The sequence below is a fragment of the Candoia aspera genome, chromosome 10 (genome assembly GCF_035149785.1).
Source record: "Candoia aspera isolate rCanAsp1 chromosome 10, rCanAsp1.hap2, whole genome shotgun sequence".
In the NCBI taxonomy this organism is placed as follows: Eukaryota; Metazoa; Chordata; class Lepidosauria; order Squamata; family Boidae; genus Candoia; species Candoia aspera.
In genome coordinates this window covers 26433971-26460236 of record NC_086162.1, presented here as the reverse complement: position 1 = coordinate 26460236, position 26266 = coordinate 26433971, and the positions used below count along the sequence as shown (strand labels likewise).

General features: G+C 52.2%; 1 protein-coding gene across 3 annotated transcripts; it reads right to left on the bottom strand.

Annotated features, from left to right (window-relative positions):
- Window positions 1-551: 551 nt before the first annotated feature.
- LOC134503554 (cytochrome P450 2G1-like) lies at window positions 552-25851 on the bottom strand. 3 transcript variants are annotated; one of them, XM_063312367.1, is made up of 9 exons: window positions 25634-25851; window positions 23511-23673; window positions 23284-23433; window positions 22808-22968; window positions 22271-22447; window positions 21470-21611; window positions 14631-14818; window positions 14082-14223; window positions 552-2192 (listed from the first exon to the last, which is right to left on the bottom strand). In XM_063312367.1, exons 1-9 carry the CDS (start codon window positions 25811-25813, stop codon window positions 2011-2013), a joined length of 1485 nt encoding a protein of 494 aa, XP_063168437.1. In that variant the 5' UTR covers window positions 25814-25851; the 3' UTR covers window positions 552-2010. The 3 variants fall into 3 exon arrangements, with proteins under 3 accessions (XP_063168437.1, XP_063168438.1, XP_063168436.1); XM_063312368.1 differs by lacking the exons at window positions 14082-14223; window positions 14631-14818; window positions 21470-21611; ... (3 more) ...; window positions 23511-23673; window positions 25634-25851 and adding exons at window positions 2831-2972; window positions 3099-3286; window positions 3610-3751; ... (3 more) ...; window positions 5127-5289; window positions 6080-6354; XM_063312366.1 differs by lacking the exon at window positions 552-2192 and adding an exon at window positions 13369-13755 and having other exon boundaries at window positions 14088-14223; window positions 25634-25849.
- Window positions 25852-26266: the final 415 nt, after the last annotated feature.

The window sequence follows — 26266 nt, the reverse complement described above, 5'->3', positions numbered from 1 at the left end:
CAACCTGTCCAGGTGAGGAGACAAGCAGAAAGTGCAGTCTGCTTTGGAAATCGCTCCGGACCTCCTCAAGGACACGGCTGCTCCTGCGTGATTGCCGTAGGCGGGAATTTGGCTGGAGTGGATCAGAAGGTTTTGCAATTTCTGCCACAGCTTGCTGGAGTGGCCAAAGGCCTGAGCACACTGCCCTTTGAGCCGAGTGCAGCAACCAGTTGCATTTCACCTGCCTCCCCCATCACCGCTGCTGATGGGGCTACAGAAATGGCATGGTGCCCTTTGTCAGCCCTGCCTGGGACAAGGGAGGAATGGCTTCCAGCGGCAGAGGAAGATGGTCTCGTCCAGCTGAGCCAGTCCTAGCTGGGGACCTCTCAGCATCAGAAGATGTTCTGTTGATTCTGCTGTGGCTTTGTGCTTTTGAGGGGTCTAAGAGGACCGTTTACAATTTCCCTGTGGAATCGCTGTCACGGGGGAGGCAGACATGTACACCTACTTCCGCACAATGGGCACACACTATGTATATATGGCCCAACCCCTTTAACATTTAATCCATAATCTCTCAATAGTAAAATATGTTTTATTCTGCATTTAAACATTGTCAAGACTGTATACAGGAACATTTGCAAAGAGAATTTCCTTGCTAACTCCAGCGTCTTGTCCCCTGTCTTTCCAAAAGTTTGGTATGTTCATGGTGTTCATAATAAAGGGAATGGGTCATATTCAGAGGAAACCAAAATAGAATTTTTGAAATAATTTCAGTTTAAGAAGATTGGCTGCAGCAGCCTTTCTTTCAATGCTCTCACACACTCCTCCAAGTCTAAATAAGTTTAAATCTTGTGTTTAAAATACAGATTTTTTTTTGCTTATTTCTCTAAACATGCTTTTAATTGCACTTTTAAAGGTCAGTCAGATTTCTAAGCTGGGTTAACGCTTGTGGGAACAGGACTGGGGGGTCACTCTCCTGAATCACCCTTGTGTAGAGAAGCGGCAGTAACATTTTCCGGAGGCTGGGGGCTTGGAGGGCCTGCTCTGTGTGCCAAGAAGGTCCCTGGGAGAAACGTGTAGCATCCTGCCTGGCTCCAACTCAGGAGAAAGTCTCCAACTAGGGAGGCAAATACCGACAGCAGGAATACGCAGCCTCTGAGGCATTTTTTTTAATGCTTCCAGACTATCCTCCCTTCACTCTCCAAGCATCTGAATGTAGCATGCTCCAAATCTGGGTCCCCATCTGGTCATTGGCGGTTGGGAGAAGGTCTCAGGTGATATGTAGGTGCAGCACCCCTGACCAGGCACCCACGGGACAGAGAGATTTCAGTGGCCGGGCACCCAGGCTGGAGAGCCGAGCGTTCGGTCAGAGCTGAGGATGGAACAGGGTGCCAGCCAGCTGAGGTGGGTTGTTTCCTGAGGGTAGAACAGAACTGGGGTGCTCTCGGCTCCTTCACAGGAAACTGACCCCTCCTCTTGCCCCCTAATTGGGATCTAGGAAAGAGCAGGAGCTGCCCCAAAGGACCCATCTGACCAAGCGATCCGAGGGCCTGGGGTTCTGGTTCAACAAGCACAGCAGGAGGAAGGGAAGCACCGAGTTGAGGGCTGTGCTGGCTGCAGACAATTCCCCAAGGGCAGGGGTGGCGGTGCTGTCCGAAAGCACATAATGTTAATATATTGTTTTCTACTACAGATTAAGGTTACTATGATAACTAATCACTTTGGCCGGGTGCAGAGGTTGAATTCAACTGTCCCCTTTTCGAATGTTAATTTTTGCACCTGGGGGGAAAAACTTGCCTGGACTTGTTTTAGTTTTCTGTTTCTCTTCTGTGTAGGCATGTAGCTGCTCTGAGAGTCTGCAGGAATGCAGAAGCCTTTTAAATATGTTTTGCTTTCTGTAAATAAAATTATTTTTATAGAAATGCCTGGTGTGTAACTTTTCTGATCTCTCCTGGGCCAAAGGCTTTCCCAGCAATCTGCCAACACATAACACGAACAGAGTCGGAGACAGGCGGAAAAGGAGCCCCAGGATCAGCGGGGGAGCATGCACAGCTCGTAGGTGGGGGGGATGTTCCCAAAGCCACTCATTTTGGGGGAGATGTCAATGTCCCTCGGGTGCAGGAACGACTTCAGGGAGAAGTTCTGCAGCATGGTGGTGAAGTACAGGAAGAGCTCCATCCGGGCCATGGCTTCCCCCAGGCAGACGCGCTTCCCTGGACAAGAGGCAGGAAGCCGGGGTGGCCATCAGTTTGGGGGTCTTGCTGCGGGAGCATACCAGGGGTCCGCATCCAGCTCCAGAGAAGGACCCCCCCTTCAGCTCCTCTCCCGTTTGGAGACAGGTCCCTGTCTCTTATTGACAGGAATGGTGAGGGTAATCCCTGGCCTCCACGTTTTCCCAAGAGGCTCAGGGTGGGAAGGGGGGCATCGCACCTTAGCTCCACACCAGGATCGCTCAGCTGAAGGAGGAGGATTTGGCTAGGCAGCGAGGGAGGGCGGTAATGGGGGGCGCTCCTTGGGCCAGGCCCAGCACCCTCGCTGGGAGGATGTGGAGGGAGGGAGAGCCTTTGGCTTCCAGGGGCCAGGCCACAGGGGTGCACCCTCCCTACGTCCAGGAGATAGGTTCCAAGGGGAGCCAGGCGATTTGGGCATCAGAGGCAGAAGCTGTTTCTCCCTTCCTGGTGGTAAAAATATGACTCAAACGGATGCATCAGCTTTTTGTGAAGGTCCCGATCTGGGCTTGAAGCAGCTCCTTGTCTCTCTGCCTCACCTGCTGCTGCCTGTTGTGCTGTTCCTGTGAGGTGTCCCCAGAGCAAGAAAAGCAACAATGAAAAATGCACGAACCCAGCCTTACCTGAGGAAAATGGCACAAAAGCTTCGTTCTTCTTAAAACGTCCTTTCTCGTCCAGGAAGTGTCCGGGGTTGAAGTTCTCGGGGTCGCTGAAGTACTTGGGGTCGCGTAAGGCTGAGCCTAGTAAGGGGAAGACATCTGTGCCCTGCAAAAGCATAACCCCGAAAACCAGGGTGAGCCGCCCTTCGCCAGGGGTAGCTGAGGTCATCTCTGCACGCTCCTCCTCCCTCTCCGGAAGCCCGTCCTGCAGCTGAAGCTCCCTGCAGCTCACCTTCGGCAGATGGTACCCCCGGAACTGAGTGTCCCGGGTCACTGTATGGGGCACTCCCATGGGGACAATGTCAGTCAGCCTCTGGATCTCGTGGATGACCGCGTCTGTGTAGGGCATCTTCAGCCGGTCTTCAGTGGCAGGAATGCGACTGGGGCCGATGACCTGGTCAATCTCCTGGTGCACCTTCTCTGCCGAAACATCCAGAAAATGCTTCGGGGGGTGTCACGGAGGCGGTGCCCCAGGTGTCTCAACTCAGTGGGGGGCACTGCCTCAGGCCCCTTAGCCAGGAAGCAGGGCAGACCTGGGTGGGCACTTGAAATGACTGGAGCAGGTACCTCCTCCTCCCTCCTTTTCCAAGCCCCACTGCCCGCATTTTCACAGCCGGGGGGTAAACATCAATATAAGGTGGCTGCTATACGTCAGTTGGGATGGATTCAGGCACTTGTGCAGAAGAGGCTGGCTTCTCTTGGGCAAGTCCCATACAAACTGCTCCAGATTTTGGCTACCATACCTTCCACTTCTGGGTATTTCATCAAGAAAAGGAGTCCATATCTCAGGGTGGAGCTCACTGTCTCTGTCCCAGCAAAGAACAGATTGAGGGTTGTGAGGACCAAATTCTTTAGGTTGAATTCACTGGAAGGGTTTCCCTTTTCCTTCAAGAGAAGAAACTGTTTATCTCAGCACTGTGTCCTGTGAGTGTGGTGAGTACAGGGGGAATCATGCTAGAAGCACATTGATTCAGGAAGTCCAAGATTACAGGCCACTCACTTATTTACTAGCTGGCTATCCTGGGAGCTGAAATCCAATGGTTCCTCAAAACTATTGGGGGAGTAGAGGGAAGCAGGCTAGAAAAGACTGATCTAAGGTGGTGGACATCATACGATCACTAGGTCCCCTTGTCTGTACTGTGGGAGGAAGAACCTGCTCCTGAGAGGGCTTTCTACATCTAAATAGAGCTGTATCATAGGATGGACTCCGGTGGGGATTTCCCATTTCCCTCCCACTCTGTCATTTCCTCTAGTCTCTCAAATTTCCATGCTTCTCTCTACTGATGAGAAATGCCTGATGGTACCTTCTCCATCTGGATGAGGAAGCAATCAATGAAGTCCCGAGGGTTGTTGGGATCAAGTGTCGCTTGGTTGATTTTGATCTTCTCAGCAACAAACTCCTTCAGCTCCTCAATGAGGTAGTAGATGTGGTTGTGTCTTCCAGGCAAGTACTGCATGATGCAGGAATACATGTCATAGAGCTGGGAGGAAAAGAAAAGAAACCTGGCTTGTTTATTGGATAAAACCAGTATTATGGCTAACTGAGGCTAGCCACAGAGTCCCAGGAAGGAGTCTGTTCCCGATTCTGCAACAGAGGTTCCACCAGGAGAACCTTTCCCTCCCACACACATGTACCTGGGAGGAAGGCCTGCTCCAGCATTGCCTACTACCTGTGCCCAAGGAGTGCTCATCTCTATAAAACTTTCGTTGATCATACGCAGCAAAGAGAGGAAGGTCTTATCTCCATAGTCAAAGCGGCTGCCGAAGACAACCGAGCTGATGACGTTGGAAACGGTGCGACTTAGGAAGAAGGTAGGGTCAAAGGGCTGACCTGAGAGACATAAAACGAAGGGCTAGTTGTGGGTGCAGTTTTCCCTGAACCTCACATATGCCAAGCACATGCTCCATGGTCATCACCAACCTTTGGTTTTTCTGAATTCCTCCAGCAAGTACTGGGCCTCCTCCTGAATCCTCTCTTCAATGGACCTCTTCCCCATCCCAAAGTTCCTCAAGGTGGTGAGAGAGAAGCGACGGAGCTGCTTCCAACGCTCCCCGTTAGCTAAAGCAACACCTAGAAAGGAAGGAAATGTCACTTAAGGCAATTCCTTCTGTCCCGTGAAAGCATTTTCCTCCTTGAAGCAATGAATCATCATTGTAGAAGATGAGATTGCTCCCTCAACCTCCCACCAGCTTCTCCTTCTACCAGAAAATATTTCCCTTGGATTCTCTTGAGGAGATGACCTAGATCTGGTCCACTCACCAAAACCGTTGAAATTCCGATCAATGGTGGCCAGTTCCCCTCTGCCGCTGAATTCCTCAGCCTGGTCCACCAGAGCTTCCTTCACTGTGTCGTGCCCACAGAGCACAACCACCCTCCGGGGGCCCAGGTAGACCGTAAACACTGGACCATACTTGTCTCTCAACTGCAGGAGAAACCAAGGTAGAAAGATAAAAGAGGGGCAGGACAAAAGTTTATGAAAGCCTTCTTTGCCAGCCTCTCCTTGGAGTCCTGGCAGGATACTTTTTCTTTTCAGGAATGTCTGGTGAAGGTCCATATCCTAGATGGCTCTAAAATGGAATTAGAATGAAGGATTTGATGAGCCTTAATGTTTCAGTGGCACACCCATCTTTGAGTACTGTCTACTTCTGTAGCCTGCTTTTTTTCTTCTTAATCTGTTCAATTGTGTCTGATTCTCAGAGACTGCCTAGACAAATCCCTGCGGCTTTCTTGGCAAGGTTTTTCGGGAGTGGTTTGCCATTGCCTCATTCCTAGGGCTGAGAGACAGTGACTGGCTCAAGGTCTCCCAGCTGGCTTCGTGCCCAAGGCAGGACTAGAACCCATGGTCTCCCGGTTTCTAGCCTGGTGCCGTAACCACTACACCACACTGGCTCTCATGTAGCCTGCTTACTGTGAGGCAAATAATGGGGTAGTATTGCCTTCAAGCCCAAGACCTCTGGTTGGCTGTGGTGCTGCTAAACTAGGCTCTGACAAGGTTCTTCCCGCATTTTTCTGTGGAGATCTTCAGGGAACCATAGGGATGCCTTGAGTAACAGGGGTGGGATGTTCATTCCCTGAGCTTAAAATGGCTCCTTCTGGGCAACCTGGAGCTTCTGCTGACACCCCATGAGCCTTGAACACTCCCTCCCTGAGGCAGCACATCCAGTCTGGATTTCTCCCATGCCCCTTCTTGCATCAAAGAGGGGACAACTCACCGCTAGGAAGGACTTGAAGGGCTCGCTGGTTTTCACCTGCAGTAAATTTCCAAGGAAGGGCAGCGGTGTGGGCCCTGGGGGTAGCTTCCCCTCTTTGTGCATCCGCTTCCGTGCAGAGATGAGCAGCAAGCAAGAGAAGCAGATGCTCAGGAAGATGGCTAGTGAGCCCCCAAGCTCCATGGCGACCAGGCTGGGAGTGCGCCTGGAGGCTCCCAGAACACCGCTGCTATATATCTGCCTCTCCCAGCAGTGAAACCCAGGGGCTGAGCAGGAAAACAAGATTGGGTTTCAAAACAAAATTCGTTGGGCACCTGGCAGGGAGGGAGACAGGGAGGGGGCACCTCTTTGGGTAGAAAGGGCTCTTCTGGCCCAGTGCAAGGGGAGCGTTGCCTTCTTCCCACCATCACAAGGACAAGCAGGCAGAGTTAGATGTTCCAGAGACTTTTCAGACCCAAAGGCTTGAATGGGCAGGTCTACCTTTCAGAGGCTAAAGTATTTCACTCAGTTTTTGCAGAACAAGAGGGGATGCTGGGAATTTTTTGTCAGCAACATCTGGATGGCCAGATGACACACCCTGAAGACAGAGTGGTTTGGAAATATTCTTTTGGGGGTCTGGTTTCCCTGGAATGATGCCTCTGGGCACCAGGTGGCCTGCAGATGCCTCCTGTGGTGACTGCCAGAATTCTTGACCCACTGCATTACAAAAAACACAACTGCTTTTACTTAAAAAACAAAAACAAAAAAGGAATGCTGAAATGCTGCAAGGCGAGGTACCTCCAGCTTAATGTTTGTTTCCCAAAATCCCCCAGGTCATGGGGCAGGGGCAGGCTGTACTCCAATGTTTCTCTGTAACTAAGTTTGCCTTCTTGGAAAATGGTAAAAGTCACGGGCGGATGGGGCAGGCAGCATCCTGGCCAGTCAGCTTTTTGTTATTGATAAGAATACTGGTTAGAGCAGTATTTGGTGGGAGGGGGGCTATTTTGCAAGAGTTCCCCAAATTCCAGTGTGCTTGCCAGACCTCAGAGACGAGGGATGGGCTGCTTTGGACTCGATTCTCCTTCAGGTTAGTTGCCTGTTTGCACCTTGGGATCAGCTTCCCTGCGTCCTTCTTCCCACGGAGAAGTGTCATGGGCAGGATGCTCCCTTGATGTCCCTCAGCCAGGACTTTTGCATAGCCTTTGGGGCCAGCCTGGGGACTCTCCCAGGCTGTATGGGGAGCACCTGCGACCTCCAGGGCTCGGCACCAATGCCAAGATGGGCAGAGGTCCCCCCGCAGCGACACCAGGCCTTAGCTGCCGGGTTGCTTGGTGGTTTGATTATTGACTCTGGGTATTTTTTTAAAAATGTTTTTTTTAATGCTGCTGTATCAATAGGGTGCCAAGAGGCATTCTGTGGTCAGGAGAGTCAACATACCTCACCTGAACTGAACCACAGGCCCCTCCTTTCAGTCACCTCTTACATAACGGCCATCCTGCAAGGGCCAATCCTGAGGAATGGCCTCAAAGTCAGCCAGGAGAGGCCAGGCAAGATGGCAGTTATGTAAAAGGTTACATAACATTACGCAAGGCAATAATCCTCCCTTCTCCTCTGTGGCTTTCACTGCTGCCCTTGAAGGTGTTTGCCCATGGGCGGCACAACCCCTTGTGAACCGGAGTTGAGCAAGGAGGAGGGGTAGGTCAGCTGGTCACCCAAAGAGGGCCGGCTCGCCTGTCTCTGGGCTTGAGGAGCCCCTGGGAGGTTCCAACGAGGACCAAAACAATCGTGCAGCATAAAGCGGATTGCTTGACTCTTACAAAATGATTCTTTGGACTTCATGCAGGCACCTTTGAAAGCAGGACAGTGGAGCGGGTGGGTGTTTCTAAATAAAAATCTCTGTTTTCTGCAAATTCCATTAAGAGGAGAACGGTCTCCTCATAAAGGGAGATTATCCTGGGGGGGTTTTCACCTTCCTTGCAACACTTCCCTTATCCTGTTTTCCAGTCAAAAACCCAGAGGATCCAACTATTGTGTTATCTTTTGTGAGGACTGGAAAGGCCGTGGACCCAGGGAGAATCAATGTTCGGTGGCATGAAGAGGGCTGGAGGTCAGGTCTGTTTTCTGGGTTTAAAGTACGGGCAAGCTACTTGCTGTGGTCTCCCCTCTGATCTGGTAGGGGCTCAGCTGGGCTGTTCAGCACCAAGGGTCCACTTCCCAGGGCTTCCTTCACCACCATGCTCTGGGGGCATTTGGTTTGCTGGGGGGGACCTCAGAGGAGGACGCTGCCCCCCTCGCCTGGCTACTCCCCTGCTGGGCTCTTGGGGAGACCCTGCTCCGTTATGGCAAGGAGGGTGGTTGCATCCTCTGCACTCAGGGCATGGGTCCTGCGCCATCGGGGGAACTCTTCCTCTTCCCCACCTACATCTTTTCCAAAGGTCTGCCCTGGCAGTGCTCTGCTGCCAGCACAGCTTTGCTCCAGTACAGCACGGCGTGTTCACTGGGGAATGTGGCCTGCACCACTGGAATGTGCTGGTGCAAATCATTCAGGGTCATGGCACTGCTGCTGTGCCATCAGAGTCTTTGGCTCTTTGGCTGGCTTCCAGGTTGTGCCTCTGATGGACTTGCATAATGTTTGACCCTGGGAGTTACGGTTTTAAGAGATCTCCTCCAGTACTAGCTGGAGGAATTCAGCCCCGTGAGCAAGTGAGCTTTCTTTACACTTCCTTCCCCCCCTTATATCCGCGCAAATGTAATTTTAAACGACTAATTTTGCTGATTGTAATGCCTAAGCCAGGGTTACTCAACCAGGGTTCCGTGGCACGCTCGAGTTCCGTGAGAGGTCCCTAGGGGCTTCCTGGGAGATCACGATTTATTTAAAAAATGATTTCAAATTTGGGCAAATTTTAGTTTAACTTTACTTTTAGTTTAAGAACATTGTTCATACTGTACATATAGACAGGCCTACCCGTGAAACAAATGTAGTAATTTTGTAACTTCCGGCCTCTATTTGAGCCAGGGCTCCCGAGGCCTGGTGAATATTTCAAGGGCTCCCCCGGGGCCAAAGGTTGGGAAAGGTTGGGCTAAGCCTTTGCCTCTGCCTGTAAAATCCCGCTGGTGAGACGGATTACGTAAGGCTCTCACAGGTCTCTCATGAACATGATGCTCCTTTCTGCCATGATTCCCTGTAAACAAAGTACCCACTGCTCCACCCCACCCCCCACAAAATAAAAGAAGCCAGCCAGTATGCAGAGAAGCCTTTCGGAACAAAGGGCAGGGCAAAGGCAGGATTAGCCCCGTGAGAATCCCCTTGAAAGGGCCAAGAAACTCTACCCTCCTTGAGAGTCTCTTCATTGTGAGCAGAGAAGGAGGCTTAATCGGCTTATGCAAACGCCCCTTCCTTCATGGGACAAGGATGTTCTTTGCAAAAGGGCCTGCTGGCAGCTCCAGAGAAGGACCCTGAGATTGCCTAACAGGCCGGGAGAAGCGGAGGGGCGAGACTGGCTCCGCAGTCCTGGCCATTGTGACAGAGAAGAGACAAGACTGTCTCCCAAGCTGAAAATGCTCCGCACACAGAAAGATGATCTTTCCATCCACACATGAGCAATGCATTCAGAGATGCTAAATCTGGTTCAGGGTCCAAGGCACCAGTCCCCCCTCCCCCCGCACTGCACTGCCATTCCTCAGGCTTTGCATCAAACCAGAGTTTTGAGCGACACGTTGAAGCCTGATGTAGTTTGATATCCAAAAAAAGGTGCCAGTCAGGTCCTCTGAATTGCTTTTCCAGGCTATGCAACCACATGCCTCTAGCCGAAGGTTTCTTCAGATAGAAACTCAACAGGTGAAGCAATAGATGGCAACAGGTCCATGGGCATTGGGAAGGACTTTTCCTTCCTTGTTGCTTCAGTCATGGTTAGGGTTTCTGTCTGTTGAGCCCTGTGGCTGCAGGAAGAGAGCTTCAGAGGAATATAGTATCACCGAACTGGCATGCTGCCTGGCCTCGGTGTGGTGCTTAGGCTTGCCCAGAGGTTGGTAATTGGGTCTCAGCTGGCCGGGCTGCCAACAGCTGCCACCACATCCCCACCATGAGGTCTACTGTTTTGAAGAACTCCCATGGAGCCAGCAAAGTGAGTTCTTCTGCATGGATATTGTGGCTTATCTTAAGAGCTTTGAACCCATCAGTCCACCTTTTCCCAACCTGCCACTGCTGGGTGGGCAACTCCCAGACCCCTCCCCCACACCCCTGCCCAGGTCTCCAAACTGAGGATGGCTGAAAGCAGACGTCCAGTGGATTGTAAAGCAACGGCTGACCCAGAGAAACGTCTTAACTCAGGAGGTACTTAAATGCAAACCTGGTGTCATGAGTGCTGATGGCGAGCAGGAGGGGGCCTCTATCCAGGGGGGAAAACGCATGTGTAGCACTGAGGAATTAAGCAGCCATTCAAAGAGACACAGATCAGGCCCGCCTTAGCTTTTGGGGTTTTTCTGTCTGGGTTTTTCCCACGCTTCTTCAGTTTGTTAGGATTTTCTGTCTTATGTAGCAGTAATAAACACTAGAGACCTATTCCTTGTCTCAGCGTGATTCCTGACTGTTAGGACACCTGGGCCTACAAAACTCTCAACGGAGTGGTTGTAGTTTTCTGAAAATCAGTGGCGGCTGCTGGGGGCCTCTGGTCTGGACAATGTGGGGGAGAGAAGGAGCTTTAATCACAGTTGTGATCCTGACCCCGGAAAGGCTGCACTGTGAGGGAGGCCCTTTGTGCTCATGCATCAGGCAGGGCTAGCCCAGAGCCCCCTTTGTCTCCTTCACTCTACTGCCCTGCCATCCTTTCAGCCATCTGGACGGTGTAATGGACTCATCCAACTGCGTAAAGGCAATGGGTCGTTGCAAGGGGAATGTGGGTAGCTCCAGGGCCGCTACCACATCGGGGTGCATCAAACACCTGGAACACCCTGAATCAATCATGGCCCACACTTCTATGGTCTTGGATCGGGAGCCCAACTTTAACTTCACCGTGAGAATGCAGTAACTGCCACTCACCGATGTAGGCTCGCGCCCTTCTTCCACCACCTGCCCTGCGGCGCCCTTTAAAGCAGATGGCTGCCGTTTCCCGCCGGCTGCAATAATTCTGGTTCCCCCTCGTCTTCGTAGAACGGCACCCTGTCTCCCTCACTTTCGGCCACCGCTGCTTTCATTTTCCTCAGCAGGGAAGGGGACTTCGCCGTCGACTTCCCGGGCCGTTCCTCACTCTTTGCCTTTGGGCACGCCGCCGCTCGATGTCCCTCTTTGCCACATCGCAGACACTGCCCCTTCGCATACCGCCTCTCTCTCTCCTCTTCCCAGGATCTTTGCCCAGGTCGTCCCCCGGTACTCAGCGGGCGACTAGGTTTCACCTCTCACCCCGACTTCGCTGTTCTCCGCTGGGCAAATACCTCGTGTGCGTGTTCAGCTCTCCCAGCAAGCTGGATCCACTCGTACAAAGTGTACGGGTCGTCCCGTCCTAAGGACCAGCGCAGCACTTCTGTATTCAGGCCATCCTTGAACAGTTCGATGATGGTGGCTTGAGACCAGTCGTCCACCTTTCTTGCCAGCGCCTTGAATTCCAGCGCGTAATCAGCCACCGATCTCGACCCTTGCTTGAGGTCCTTCAGGGCACGCTTCGCCCTCTCCTTCGCCAAGGGATCCTCAAAATGCTGCCTTAGAGCCCAGAGGAACTCGTTGAATTTCTCCAGTTTGGGCGCTTCCGACTGGCACATCTGTACATACCAGTCTGCCGCCCTCCCTTTCAGCTTGGTAGCAATGGTGATGATCTTCGCTTTTTCCGAACGAAAAAGCGACCCCCACTCCTCCATGTATGCCTTGGCATTTGTTAGGAAAAATGAGAGTTTTGCCGGATCCCCATTGAATTTGACGGGGAAGTCCCTCAACCCGCCCGCCGACGGGCTGCGCCCTCCCACTGAGGGTTCGGTGGGTTCTACTTCTCTGGCCGGCCGCCACTCGGGAGCGGGTGGCGACCTTACAGGTGGTGACGCTAACTCCACTCAAACAGCCTGGTCTCCTTCCCGCGGACGTGCCGCCCTTCTCCGCTCCGGGGACTGCCCATGGGACAAAGGGGTCGAATGCCATTGGCTTGACCCCTCCCGTGTTTCCTTCAACGAACTCAGGTCCAGACTCATCTGTTTCAGGATCGTTTCCAATGAGTCCATTTTTGACTCTAACACTCGGATACGGTCTGGAGTGGGGGAACCCCCTTTCGGCGGCACCTGGATCACTGTAGGGGACAACGGGTACCTCTGTCTCCAGGATGGGCCTCCCACCACCGAGACGTCCCCCCGGGTTTCATCCCAGGTGACCAGTTCGCCCGGGGTGGTTATGGTGGTTTCCGGCGCGGTTTTCATGCCTCCTGCTTCGCCCTCCGACCCAGAACTCGCCTCTTCTAGGATCGCTGAGAGCTCCCCCAGTTGGGGAGGTCTGTCGGGGCGCATCACGGTCGAGTCCGGCTCCCCTTCACTCGACTCCTCACTTTCCAGTAGCATGATTTCAGGTTCAGTCATCGCTAGCACTCTCCCTCACAGGGTCGGGCAAACTTGCCTTCTCCTGGAAAGGGGCCAGCGGAATTTTGGGTTTTAAGATTCTCAGCTTTATGTAATGGTTGCCCAGCCCAAATACTCAGACCCACAAGAGGTTGCTAAATGAAATCTGATTTATTAGGGAACTTAGGACAAATACAGAGAAAGCTGAGAATGACAGAAAGCGCGCCAAATACAAACTTAAGCCCTTCGTTGCACACGTAACCTCGCCTCCCTACCAGCAGAGCCGCCCGTCCCAGGTGCTGGCAACTGTCAGATCTTCTAGCCTGGGAAAGTAACCTTGAACACAGGAGATAACCCAAATACATTCCAAAAGCACAGCCAAGAGATAAACCCCTCCCAACAGGAACCATCCTCCCGTCAAAGATGAAACACGCATCCAGCTAATGACATGCGAAATGTTACGATGTATCAAACACATTGAAACGGCGAACATGACAGACGGTGGGCTTCTCCCCCTCGCACTCCCCATCCCCCTTTCTTTCTTTCTTCCATCCATCCATCCATCCATCCATCCATCCCTCTCCCCTCCCTCTCCTCCTCCTCCTCCCCTTCCCCTCCTCCTTCTTTCATCCACCCTTCTCTGCCTTGCTGTCTTTAAACAATAACACGTAGTGTACACTGCCTCCATCTACCCGGGCAATTGTGGCAGGATACCAGGCGATCACCAAACAAGAAATAGGCTATAAAAGCCCATGGCTTAGAATAAACCAAGGCCCCGTGGGTTAATGTTACGTGCGTCAGGGTGAAACTTTATTTTTTCAAGGCAAACTCATAGCAGAGGGATCTTTGCCCAGCCCCTCGGAGTCCTCAGCCCCTGGTGGGGCCAGAAAAGCAAAGGGCGTGCCTCTTCCCCGGAAGTCCAGCTTGGCAAAAACACAAATCGCAGAAGCAGGGAGCACACACCTGCCCCCCCAACGCCTTTCAGCGGGGGACAACCGAGAGCTCGTACAGGGGTGGGATGGTGGCAAAGCCGAACTCCCGGGGCATCAGGTCGATGTCCTGGGGCTCTGTGACGGGCTTCAGCCGGAACTGCTGCAGGATGGTGGTAAAGAAGAGGAAAAGCTCCATCCGGGCCAGGGCTTCCCCCAGACAAATGCGCTTCCCTGCGGGTGAGAGGAGCAGAGTCAGGCCCTGCCGGCCAGGCCCTGCCTGGCCAGGCTGAAACCCGAATGGTCAGCTCTCCCAGAAAAGGCAGGGCGGGCAGGTGGAGGGGCCCTCTTCTGCCACTCACCAGGCCCCCCTGATGCCAGTGTGGGCAAAGGCGGGCCCGGTGCGTGCGAGGATGCGGAGCCGGGCCTCTAATCCCTCTAATCCAGCCTTGGCATGGAAACTGAAAATCAGCCGGTGACACATGGCAAAAAGGGAGGAAAACGAGGCGCAGCCGAGAAGCCTGGCCCGGGAAGGGGTGGCGTGCAGAGGAGGAGGTGGGCTCTACCTGCAGAGAAGGGGACAAAGGCGTCGTTCCTCTTCAGGCGGCCGTTCTCATCCAGGAAATTCTCAGGGTCGAACCCCTGGGGGCTTTTAAACTTGGTGCTGTCGTGCAGGACAGTGCTGAGGAGTGGGTAGATTTCCGTCCCCTGAGGAAGAGAAGTCCTAAACTCGAGTGGCGGAGATTCAGCGCAGGCTGTGCCTGGGTGGCAGCACAGAGAGTCCTGCCTCCCTTCGGGAGCCCCCAGCAGCACCCTTAGTGCTCCCTTTACCCACCACACCCTCAACCCTGTAAGGTCAGCTGGGTGGGTGGAGAGGAGGGAGTGGCTTTGGAGGTAAGAAAGCCCCACCCCTCGAGGTGGGCATTGTCCACCCAGGCTCCCACTGCTCCTGCATCTGAGGCCCACCCTTCCTAGGTCTGGAAGCTCTCCGCCTGGTCCCGGTTGTGCAGCCAAGCCAGCTTCCGGGGTGGGGGTGCCCCGCCCTACTCCCGCATCCGCTTGGCCCAAACTCCCACTCCCACAAAGCGGACAGGCCCTCCAGAGTGCCCCCGCACCTTAGGGATGACGTAGCCTCTGAATTCAGTGTCGCGGGTGACCGCGTGGGGCACGTTCATGGGGATGAGGTCGCTGAACCTCTGCACTTCGTGGATGACTGCATCCACATAGGGCATGTGGCTGCGGTCTTCAATGTTCGGGACACGGTTCTGGCCAATCACACGATCGATTTCTTCATGCATCTTTGCTGTCAAAAGATGGTCTTAATCTTAGTTGCTTCGATTTCACTATCTCTGATGTACCTGAATGGAGCTCCGACCTCCAGAGCAACTGATGGGGGACCAAAGAACTGGGCAGGGTGGTGCTCCACATCCTGAGGTGGGGCATCAGGCTAGCATTCCCCCCACCCCACCCTCACCCCACGGATAAGGGTTTCAGCATAAGATATGGGTAGGTCTTATGCTGAAACCCAGGCTTTCTTGAAGGTTAAAGCAACTTCTCACTGGCTGTAAGGATGGAAGGCCCAGTTGCAATTGCTAATTGTGACTGGGTGCTCCAGCCTTACACAGAGCTGAAGAAGACTGATGGGGAACAAGCGAATGCATTTGGAGCCAGAGGCATGAGCAGCCATTAACTGTCAGAACGAACAGAACAAGCTGTCACCACAGAGGAGAGCCATCAAAGAAGAAGAGAGGAAGGGGTGGGACAGAAGCAGAAGGCGGGGGGCTTAAAAGGGAGGGCGGGAGGAAGTAGGCCCCATTCGTGACTTTAACAGAGTTTGATATTGTCCCAATAAAGAACTACACATATCTCTAACGGCTTGTGCTTGAGTTGCTGGATTTGGGGCATAAAGATCAAGAACCTCACAGAAAGCCACGAATCCCTTTTTCCTCACAATGGCGGCCCTACCAGAGGACGCAGAGCACCCTGAGGCAGCCCACGTGAGGTGACTATATGGGAGAGCGATGCAGGCAAGCCGGATGGCTGAGCACCCAAACCTCAGGGAGAATGGAGGGCGCTTGGCCACAGGCCTGAAACAACCCACCCAGAGCAGTACCCAGGAACGAGAGAGGCCCCACAGGGTGAGGCATGGATCCAAAGCGATTTAAGGACCCCGGAGACCCCTGGAACCCAAGCACAAGTGGGGAGATGGCAGCAAGCTCCAACCCCAGCATAAGGTGCTCACCGGTGGAGTCGGGGAGCAGGATGGTGCGGCTAGAGCGAGATGTGTCAGCCCTACGAGGGGCGACTGAGGCCTGCCCTGGAGGCTCGACTGCGGAGCCCACGCCCCGCGACAAGGGAGAGAGCCGCAAGGTAGCGGCCCCTGAAGGCGAGGGGAGAGGGCCTACAGCCTGGGGGGGTGGCGCTGGGCCCCTGGGAAGCGAGGACCCAAGCCCCGGCAATCTCATAAAACCAGACGCATTACACTTATTATAAAATACAATTTATTATTGTATTTTATAATAAGTGTAATGCGTCTGGTTTTATGAGATGTTAATGTTTATGATCAGAGTTTGATTTTATTGTAAACCGCCCAGAGTCCCTCTCTTGGGGGAGATGGGTGGTAATTAAATTTGAATAATAAATAAATAAATAAATAATAAATGGGCGAACAAGCAAGCAGAGCACAGAGAAAGGCGGGGCGGCCCAAAGGCGGGAAACTCGAAAACCAGGCCCAGGCAGCAACGTTAACCCCAGTGGTGACAGGGAGAGGGATGCGGCCTAGCCATGAAAGAGCAGCAGCCGCACCCGGAGGAGGAGGATTTCCTACCTGGAAGGCGGTCATGCTGATCCCCTGGGAAAAGCAGACCCCAACCCCCATAGAAAAGAGTGAAGCGTGGAAGAAGGGGGGGGGGGTTTGAAACCAAGAGGCCTAAAAACCAGGCCGGAGCCGCAGTGCGAGGAGCGATGACATTAGGAGGGTGGGCACCCTCTACAGGCGGGAACGCAGCGAACCTAACTGAGGCAACGAGACCTACCGACTGTGGGGATGTTGCACAGGGAGCCTGGTATGCAGGGACCCCAACCCCCACGGGACTGAGTAGCCCATGGAAGAGGGAGGAATCCTTTGGAGACAGAGGCCTGGGCATCAAGTTCAGTGGAGACCCCAAGCAGTTAGCGTGCTTTCTTACAGATGTGGGGAGTTCATGGAAGAATTTGAGGCGGTCTTCCATTCAGAGGACGCCAAGGTGTGATACATATCAGGGCGCCTCAGAGGAGTGGCTGCGGAATGGTTACAGGGGCTGCACAAGGCAGCAGCCCCAGAACTTTGAGACTTCCAAGGCTTTATGCGAGCACTAAAAGAGCAATTTGAAGACCCACTAGCAGCGGTGAGGGCCTGAACTAGTATGCAGACCATAAAGACAGGGACGCAAGTCGGTATCAGAGTATGCCATAGAGTTCAAAACCCTGGTAGGGAGACTTACCAACTGGCCAGAGTCCCTAAAAATTGAACATTTCAAAGGGGGCCTATGCCCCGAAATTTTAGAGTGATCCCTGGCCTGAGGAAACCCTAAATCATTAAGTGACTGGATTTGCCTAGCAGGTGAAGTTGAGGAAGTATGGGCCCAAGTAAGACACCAGCAACAGTCATATGCCACTGGGAAGCACTCAACATTTGCAAAAGACCCTTTCAAGCGGAAGACAGCTGGGAGCGAAGAGCATGAAAGTGCTTGTGCTTCACTTATGGGAAAGAGGGGCATCGAGCAGCAGACTGTATACCCCCCACTAGGCAAGGAAAGCCAAAAGGCAGTGGGACCAACATGAACACCCCAACCCAGAAGACCAGGGCACCGGCAGCAGTGGCTACCAAAAAGAAACACCATGAGGCCTATGAAGCCTCAGAAGATTCAGCTGAGGAGGGATCCCTGAGGTCAGGAAACAACGAGAGCCTGCTCTAAAAAGCGCTGGAGGGCAGGTGTGTGAGAATGGGTGCAAAGACCCCATGGTGAGTGAGAACTATCCTGTATTGATGGTAAGTGCATGGCTGAGGCAACTGAGGGGAGGAGACCACGCTGAACTAGTAGGCCTATTGGACTCTGAGTGTACCTGCAACCTGCTGCACCCCTCAATGGTAGGAAAACTGAAGCTGAGGGTAGAAAGGCTGAAGGACCCCATCATCTTCACCCAAATAGATGGGGGAGACATGCAAGGGGGCCCCGTTGAGTATTACACTGAGCCAGTAATCATGCAGGTGGGAATGCATGAGGAGGTTTTGAGATTCCTAGTGCCCCCAGTCGCCAACCACCCCATGGTCTTAGGGCTTGCTTGGCTCCGGGACCATAACCCAAGAGTAGATTGGAAGTCAGGGCAGATTTACTTCTCTGATGGGATCTACGAATGACTGGCCCTGACACGGAGAGGCACACAGTCCGAGCTTACGGGATCTCTAGAGGAGATGGAGAAGGAGATGACCATGGATAAGAGTCCTTGCATTCCCAGACAGTACAGACACTTAAAGGACGTGTTTGGCAAGGCCAAATCTGACCAACTGCACCCCCACCAGAACTCTGACTGTGCCATAGAACTAATTCCGGGAGCTGAGCTGCCCAAGATGAAACTGTACCCCATGACCACCAAAGAACACAAAGTACTCCAGGAGTTCATTGACAAGAACTTGCAGCAGGGATTCATTCACCCTGCTACATTGTCTATGGCTGCACCCATCCTATTTTGGATGAAGAAAGATGGGTCCCTACGTCTTTGCATAGACTATAGAGGTTTAAATGCAGTCTGCACCTCTAATAAATACCCTCTTCCTCTGATGAGTGATAAGCTGGCCCACCTCTCACAAGGGAAGATTTTCACTAAACTTGACCTAACAGAGGCATATTTCAGGGTCCGAATTCAGGAAGGGGACGAGTGGAAAATCGCGTTTAACTACCAACTTGGGTCATTTGAGTACCTAGTGCTGCCATTCGGACTGCAGAGGGTGCCAGGGGTCTTCATGCACCTCATAAATGAAATCCTGCATGACTTTCTCTACTGAGGTGCCTTAGTCTATTTGGACGACATCCTAATCTACTCTGAAACGATGGAGGAACATGTGATGCTGGTGAGAGAAGTTCTGAAGCAGCTGTTAAAAAATCAATTGTACGCAAAACTCTCGAAGTGCGAGTTCCACAAGATGCAGCTGGATGACCTGGGGTACAGGATCCCTAGCAATGGTGTGGGGATGGACCCGGCTAAGGTCAGAGATGTAGTTGCCTGGGAACTACCCTATCAGGAGGCAACTACAGAGTATTTTAGGATTCGCCAATTTTTATTGGCAGTTCATCCTCCACTTTGCACAAGTAGCACTGCCCCTCACTGACTTGCTGAAGACGAAAGGAAAAGGAGACCCGAAAACAATCAAGAAACCTAGAGCCCCGATCAAATGGACAGCTGAATGCCAGGATGCGTTCGACTGCCTCAAAGTACTCTTCACATCTGAGCCGGTTCTGAGACACCCCAACCCCGCATGGCTCCTGATTGTCCAGGCAGACACCTCAGATGTAGCCATTGGGGCCATCCTATTACAGAAAGATAAAGATGGAGAGCTGAGACCATGCGCCTACCTCTTGCGCAAATTTTATGAGACGGAGAGGCATTGGCACAACTGGGAGAAGGAGGCTTTTGCGGTACAATGGGCACTTGTCACCTGGCAGCACCTGTTCAAGGGAGCTCCACACCCATAAGACCATAGGAATCTAGAGGCCTTGAAATCCACAAGAAAACTGAATCCCAAACATATCAGGTGGGCGCAGTTCTTTAGTAGATTTAACTTCACCCTAAAGTACTTGACTGGTGGTAGGAATTTCCTGGCTGACGTGTTACCTCGCCTACCCCAACATAACTGTGTGAGAGAAGAGGTGGTGGACTCCGTCCTTTCTCCTGCCCAATTCAGGATGGTGGTTACCACATGGAGCCAGACAGCCAGCGCAGCAGCACAGGTGGAAAGGGACTTACCAAACTTCAGTCTGCAGCACTCCAAGATGGCTGGCTACAGAACAATAAAACCCTTTTGGTGGAAAAAGTTGGGATTATGGTGGAAGGGGGAGAGGATATACATACTGAAAGTCCTGGAATGGTGCCATGATGCTAAGGTGGCAGGGCACTTCAGCTTTGTGAATACTCTACACCTAGTGTGATGGCAGTTTTGGTGGCCATCCCTATAAAAGAATGTGGAGGAGTATGTTGCGAGTTGCCCCATTTGTGCCACGGTGAAATGCATCGGAAGCAAACCCAGGAGTCTGTTACAGAGTGTAGCGAGCCCTATCCGCCCCTGGAAGCCGATCACCATGGACTTCATTGTGGACCTTCCGGAAAGCAAGAAGAAAGCTACCATATGGGTCGTTACCAACTTATTTTCAAAACAGACACATTTCATCCCATGTGCTGGGCTATCCACCGCCAACCAACTAGCCAAGATGTTCATCCACCACATATACCGCATCCACGGAGCCCCTGAATGAATCATCAGCGATCGCAGGACCCAATTCACAACCAAATTCTGGAAGAAATTTCTGATGTTGATTGGGGTGGAGCAGGGCTTAAGCTCTGCCCATCACCCAGAGACTGACAGGGTGAGTGAACAGCAGAACCAAGTACTTGAGTAGCACTTGAGGTGTTACATCAGCCACCAACAGGACAATTGGGTGGACTTGCTCCCGTTCGCTGAGGTGGCACGCAATAACGCAGTACAATCCAGCATGGGATTTACCCCATTCCAAGTAGCCAATGGACAAGACTTTGTGGCCATCCCAGAACTTCCACTTGAAAATATGACGATATTCTCGTTAGATGAATTGATCAACCAGATGAGAGACAGCTAGCCAGTGATCGAAAAAGCTCTCGATGACGCCAAGACTGATTATAAAAAATACGCAGACTGCAAAAGAGCCCTGGAATGGCCCTTGAAAGTGCCCCCACAAATAGACAAGGTCTATTTGTCCACCAACTACCTTAAGTCCTCTCAGCCCTCAAAGAAACTAAGTCCTGAGTATGTCAGCCCATTTCCAATTTCACGAATCATCAATGACATTACAGTACAACTCTGCTTACCAAAGAACTTACATAAAATCCGTCCTGTTTTCCACTGCTGCCTGCTCAAACCAGTGCAATCTTCTGAGTGATGGCACCCCAAACCTCCCCCTACATTGGTGGAGGGGGACCAGCACTTCAAAATGCAAGCAATCTTGTACTTGAGAAGACAGCAAGGGGGGTCGCAGTACTTGATGCACTGGAAACATCTTCCGAAAGCTGATAATGAGTGGGTTGAGAGCAGACACGTTCGTGTGCCCCAAGTAGTCAGGGATTTCCACAAACGATACCCAAACCTAGCTTGGGGGGATGATGATAACCTGTTATTTCCATACACTAACTCTCCCTTTTCCTTCCAGGTACTTCCTCGTGCAGGGGGCGAGTGGGGGGAGGCTCTCTTTCTGAAGCGGGGTGGCATGTAAGGATGGAATACCAGGTCACAATGGCTAATTGCAACCAGGTGCTCCAGCTTTACACAGAGCTGAAGAAGAAGACTGACAGGGAACAAGCGAATGCATTTGGAGCCAGAAGCATGAGCAGCCATTAACTGTAAGAACGAACAGAACAAGCTGTCACCACAGAGGAGAGCCATCAAAGAAGAAGAGAAGAAGGGGTGGGACAGAAGCAGAAGGCAAGAGAATTAAAAGAGAAGGCAGGAGGAAGTAGGCCCCATTCGTGGCTTTAACAGAGTTTGATACTGTCCCAATAAAGAACTATGCATATCTCTACTGGCTTGTGCTGTGAGTTGCTGGATTTGGGGCATAAAGATCAAGAACCTCACACTGACTTGCAATGATTGTAGCTCTTCTCCCTGGACTTAGAGGGGCTGCTTCTTGGCCTACGGACATTACTGGGGTGGGTCTGAACACCCCCTTACCTTGCACTTTGGGGAACTTCATCAGCAACAGAAATCCATATCTCAGAGTGGAGCTGACAGTCTCTGTCCCAGCAAAAAACAAGTTCAGGGTTGTGAGCTCCAGGTTCTTCAGATTGAATTCGCTGGCTGGGTTGTCTTTTTCCTGAAGACAAATTGGAACCAGAGTGCATGAGAACGTCTGGTGGCCTGTGACTGGGGCTTTCCAGCTGGTTTCAGAGTTGCAAAACAGGAAAGAGAACCAGTGGTTGGAGCTTCAGGCAAGCAGGTTGAGCAAAGCTCTGGTTTCCACAAAATAGAATGGTCTCCATGTTCCTATGCAGCGGGTGGATTGGCAAAGGCAATTCCCTTTGGACCTGCTGTCTCCATTGCCAGCCCCTTTCCTGCCTTGACCCTGTTCCCATCTCTGCCAGTCCCCTGACCGCTCTCTGTGGGAAAGGAACAGGAAACGCTTGGCATCTTGAGGTTGTCCTCAGAGGGCCTTGGAATAATGGTTTAACTTACTCGAACCCCGATGCAGCTGAAGAGGCTGTGGCCTGGGTGTGTTGAGGTGAGGGACCAGTGGCTTGTGGGCATCAAACATGTTCCCTTGCTTCCCCTTTGACCAGACGTGGAGGTTCCTTTTACAAGATCCAGCCGAGAAGCTAAAATCACCCAACCTTCCTGTCCTCTGGTGATTGTGTTCAGTCAGGAAGGGATGGCACGCTTGTACCCCCTGGCCCATCCTTTGCCCAGTGACAAGGCCCCTTGTACCCAAAGGCTCACTCACAGCCCTATAGCTGGGGGACACTCCTCGCATCCTACCTTCTCCATCTGTATGAGAAAGCAATCGATGAAATCCCGAGGAGAGTTGAGGTCCAGAGTCTCTTTGTTCTTCATCACCCTCTTGGCAATGAACAGCCTCATGTCTTCCAGAATGTCATAGATCTTGGTGTGTGGCCCTGGAAGGTGTCTCAAGAGGTTGGGGTACATATCGTAGATCTGCGGGGGACAAGGAAGACAAGGATCTGTTACAAAAAGAGGTCGATGCATAGCCAAAGTGAGTCAAATAATGAGGTCAATCAATCAAGGATCAGCATTTCAAGAATATCAGCAGATATATTTGCAGGATATAGCCGATATGAGAGGAGCTTAAATAATCTTGAAGAATTTCTCTTTAAAGAGTCTTTCCTTCTTTCCCTACTGGCTGCCACTTGTGTTTTGGACAACAGTTCCCATCCTCCTAAGCCGTGGCAGCTGTCCAACATGTTTGGATGGTACCAGCTTGGGAAAAATTGTCTTGGAAGAAGCTTCTGATCCTTCTATTGTGCGGAGCAAAGGCCAGGCACCGTGTAGAACTACCTGAGCCCAGCCTGTGCTCATTTCCCGAAAGCTGTCATTCATCATCTTCATGAGAGCCAGGAATTCCTTGTCTCTGTAGTCAAAGCGATTGCCGAAGACGATCGAACAGATGACGTTGGACACAGCGCAACTGAGGAAGAAGATGGGGTTGAAGGGCTTCTCTGGTGCAGAGAGAGAAAGAGAGCAAGAGGGAAGGGAGGTCAACATGTTGTAGGAGCTGCTCAGGCCAAAAGGGTAAATAATTTTCTCATTATTATTTGGGGGGGGCATTCCTCTCTTCCACTGTACGTGTTTATTTAGAGAGGAAGGGATCCCTACTCTGCTTTGGATCACAAAGAGGAAGACACTCTGTGAAGCTCTTTTTCAGCCCAAGCTTCTCCTGGACATCTTAACATCGGAGCTCAGCATTCCTAGAGTGGTTGGTTGGCCCAAGGGCCTTTAAAACAATTCCACCCCCTCTCCTTCCCCAGCCTCACCTTGCATCTTCCGCAATTCCTCCAGCAGGAACTGGGTCTCCTCTTGGATCCGCTCCTGGATGGATTTTTTCCCCATCCCAAAATTCCTCAGGACGGTCAGGGAGAACCGGCGCAGCTGCTTCCAGCGCTCCCCATCGGCAAAGACCACCCCTGAGGGCAGAGGAAAGCAATGGGTCCTGTGGCCAGGAAAGAGTGGGCAACCTGACCCACCAGCCTGGAGCCCTCACCATGTCCTTGGAAGGTCCTTTCCAGGGTAGCATTGGTTTTCCTCCCGGCAAATTCTTCGGCCTTGTCAATCAGGGCCTCCTTCACTGCATCGTGGCCACATAAGACCACAACTGGGCGGTTTCCAAAGTAGACCGTGAACACGGGGCCGTATTTTTCCCGCAACTGCACAGGAAGAGGAGCCAAAGGGAGGGATGGAGATACTTAGATCCAGATCTCTGTAGCTGGATGACCCCAGGGATAAACTCCTTGGAAAGGCCATTGTTCCATTGAAGGTGAATACAGGCAGTCCTTGCTTAATGACCACAATTGGGACCGGAATTTCAGTTGCTAAGCAAAGCGGTCATTAAGTGAATCCAACCCAATTTTATGACCTTTCTTGTGGTGGTTGTTAAGCAAATCACATGGTTCCCCATTAAAGTTGCTTGCTGGAAACTGGCAGGGAAGGTTGAAAAATGGCAATCATGTGACCGTGGGATGCTGCGATGGTCGTAAGTGCAAAGACAGGTTACAAGTAGGTTTTCCCAGCACCATCGTAAGTCTGAACCATCACTAAACAAATGGTTGTCAAGCAAGGGCTACCTGTATTGGCTGCCATATCCACCAGCCAACTGCCTCTTAGGGCCGGAACTGGGAATGGCTTATTTGTATTTATATTTATATTTCATCACCACCCATCTCCCTCAAGGAGAGACTCTGGGCAGTTTACAAGAAAACTTATCCCCTTCCCAGAGACAAAGTGGGCCCTAAGAGGCTTCCTTCCTCTGCCCCACCCAGCTGCAGCATTCCTCTCTCCATTCTGTATCCTGAAAGGTGCATCGCGTTAGGCAGCTGCATCACCCGCTTTGGCTGATTGATTATTTTGATTTATATCGCCACCCCTCTCAAATTCATGACTTTGGGTGCCGTAGAACCTTAAAGGCTAAGCAAGGTCAGCCTGAAGCCGACCCTGGATGGGGAACTGACGGGGTTCCCAGGACTGAGAGGAAGGCAGCTCCTTCCACATCTCTGTGAGAGACTGCAGGGGGGCCCTTGCCAGGAGGCAAGCCTGACTCTCTCTGCCCTTCCCTGTGGAAACATGGACGGGCTGGGATCCATCCAAGCTTCCCTTGAACTTTGCTTCCAGGCACTTCCTTCCTCAACAAAGTGCGTAGAGCCAACAGGACTTTTGCCCAGGGGTTACTGCAAGTCCCTGAACACAGTCAGAGGTTTTCTGCTGTGGAAAGGTCTTTCCATCACAGTTTTAAGCAGTTATAAGAGGGAGCCCTTTCTTTTTTGCTTGAACTGAGCCCAGAGTCATCCAGGACTTATAGACCCAGTGCCGTCAGTGGCTTAATCGCCCTGTGATCTACCCAGAATTTTTGCAGTGCAGCCACTGAAGTTGGTGTGGCCTACAATCTTAATGCCAGAAATCCTGCTCCATTAATCAATAGCTGCCTTGAGGATCCAGCTGTTGGAACAGGAACAGAAATGTTGATTAATGTGTATTAAATAAACATTCATTGACTTACAGTGTAACATACCACACTGGCACAACCCTGCCCATCTGGCCCACAGAAAAACTTGTAAATGCACCGATCGCCCACCAAGGCACAAGGGAACCCTCTTCTAACATTGTATTGGAAACAGAGCTTCTGAAATTCTTGAAAACGGCGCCGGCGGATCCTTGGGCAACGGTGGCAGCATTTGGAACCCTCAAATGGGTCGCTCGGGAAAGGAGCACGTTTGCATTTCCTAACATCTCGTCGTCAACCTCCCAAACACTTGCGCTACTGAAAAATGGGGGGTGGCTCCTAGAGATTATAGAATCACTCCCCAAAACAACCTCACTACTGGGACTTTTGGGGGTGCTGGAAGTGCTTCCCTCTGCAAGCCGAATCACAGGAAGGTGAGTGGTGGAAGGAGATGGCTCGGATGTTGGGCTGTGGGACTCAGATCACTCAACAGCCACGCGATCCGGAGAAGATGCAGGGCCCTTGGTTGAGGAGGATGGAGAGAGCCAGTGCCCCAACGGAGAGCCCGGGCATGGGGGAAGCGGATGGGGGAGACCGCCAGGTGGCTCGGGAAGCATCTCTGACCCGCTGCTCAGTCCCTGGGGCTTCTCCTGGGCAAGAGGGTGACTTACCTTGAGGAGGGACTGCAAGGTTTTTGATGCCTTGATCTGCAGGAAGTTCCCGATCAGAGGCAGAGGAGTGGGACCAGGAGGCAGCCTACCCCTGGGAGACGCCTTTCTCCAGGCAAACAGCAGGGCAAGGCAGGAAAGGTAGGCCATCAGGAAGAGGGTGACTGCGCCAGCCAGCTCCATGGTGTGATATCTGCCCAGCTTCCTGGGATTCTGGGCATTTAAGTGGGGCTGGTCTTGGCGTCACCTTCTGGGTTGTGTAAGAGACTGAGTAAATATTCAAAGCTCAGGTATCATCTGTTCCAGCCTGGTCTTGCCTTTGTGTGCCCAGGCTCTGCTTCCGGTGCCCAGCTGCACTGTGAACACCGACCACTCTCCAGGTATTCCTCCTCCTCCCCCCCCCCCTAATTTACAGGGAACTGTCACTGCATGTTTGGTTGCAAAGCTTCCAACATTTAGAAAGAGAACTGGCTGGCTGCGTGGCTGAAAGGCAGCCCCATCTTCAACCCCTCCCTGGTGCACAGCCCACCCTTTCCCCAGCCGGGTCTGAGGTCCGCAACCTATTGGCACAGCTGTTGGCCGGGCTCCCCCCTCACATCCTCTTCTCTTGTCGGGGAGGCTCCCTTCCCCTTTGCC

What these genes read in the sequence shown, in the direction of transcription:
- LOC134503554 (XM_063312367.1), bottom strand. Translation starts at nt 25,813, where the DNA reads ATGGAGCTGGCTGGCGCAGTCACCCTCTTCCTGATGGCCTACCTTTCC. An exon ending in AAGGACCTTCCAAGGACATG is followed by an intron (nt 23,434 to 23,510) that starts GTGAGGGCTCCA and finishes CTCTGCCCTCAG; the next exon opens with GGGTGGTCTTTGCCGATGGG. An exon ending in CTTTGTCCCCTTCTCTGCAG is followed by an intron (nt 2,193 to 14,081) that starts GTAGAGCCCACC and finishes CCTCTTGTCCAG; the next exon opens with GGAAGCGCGTCTGCCTGGGG.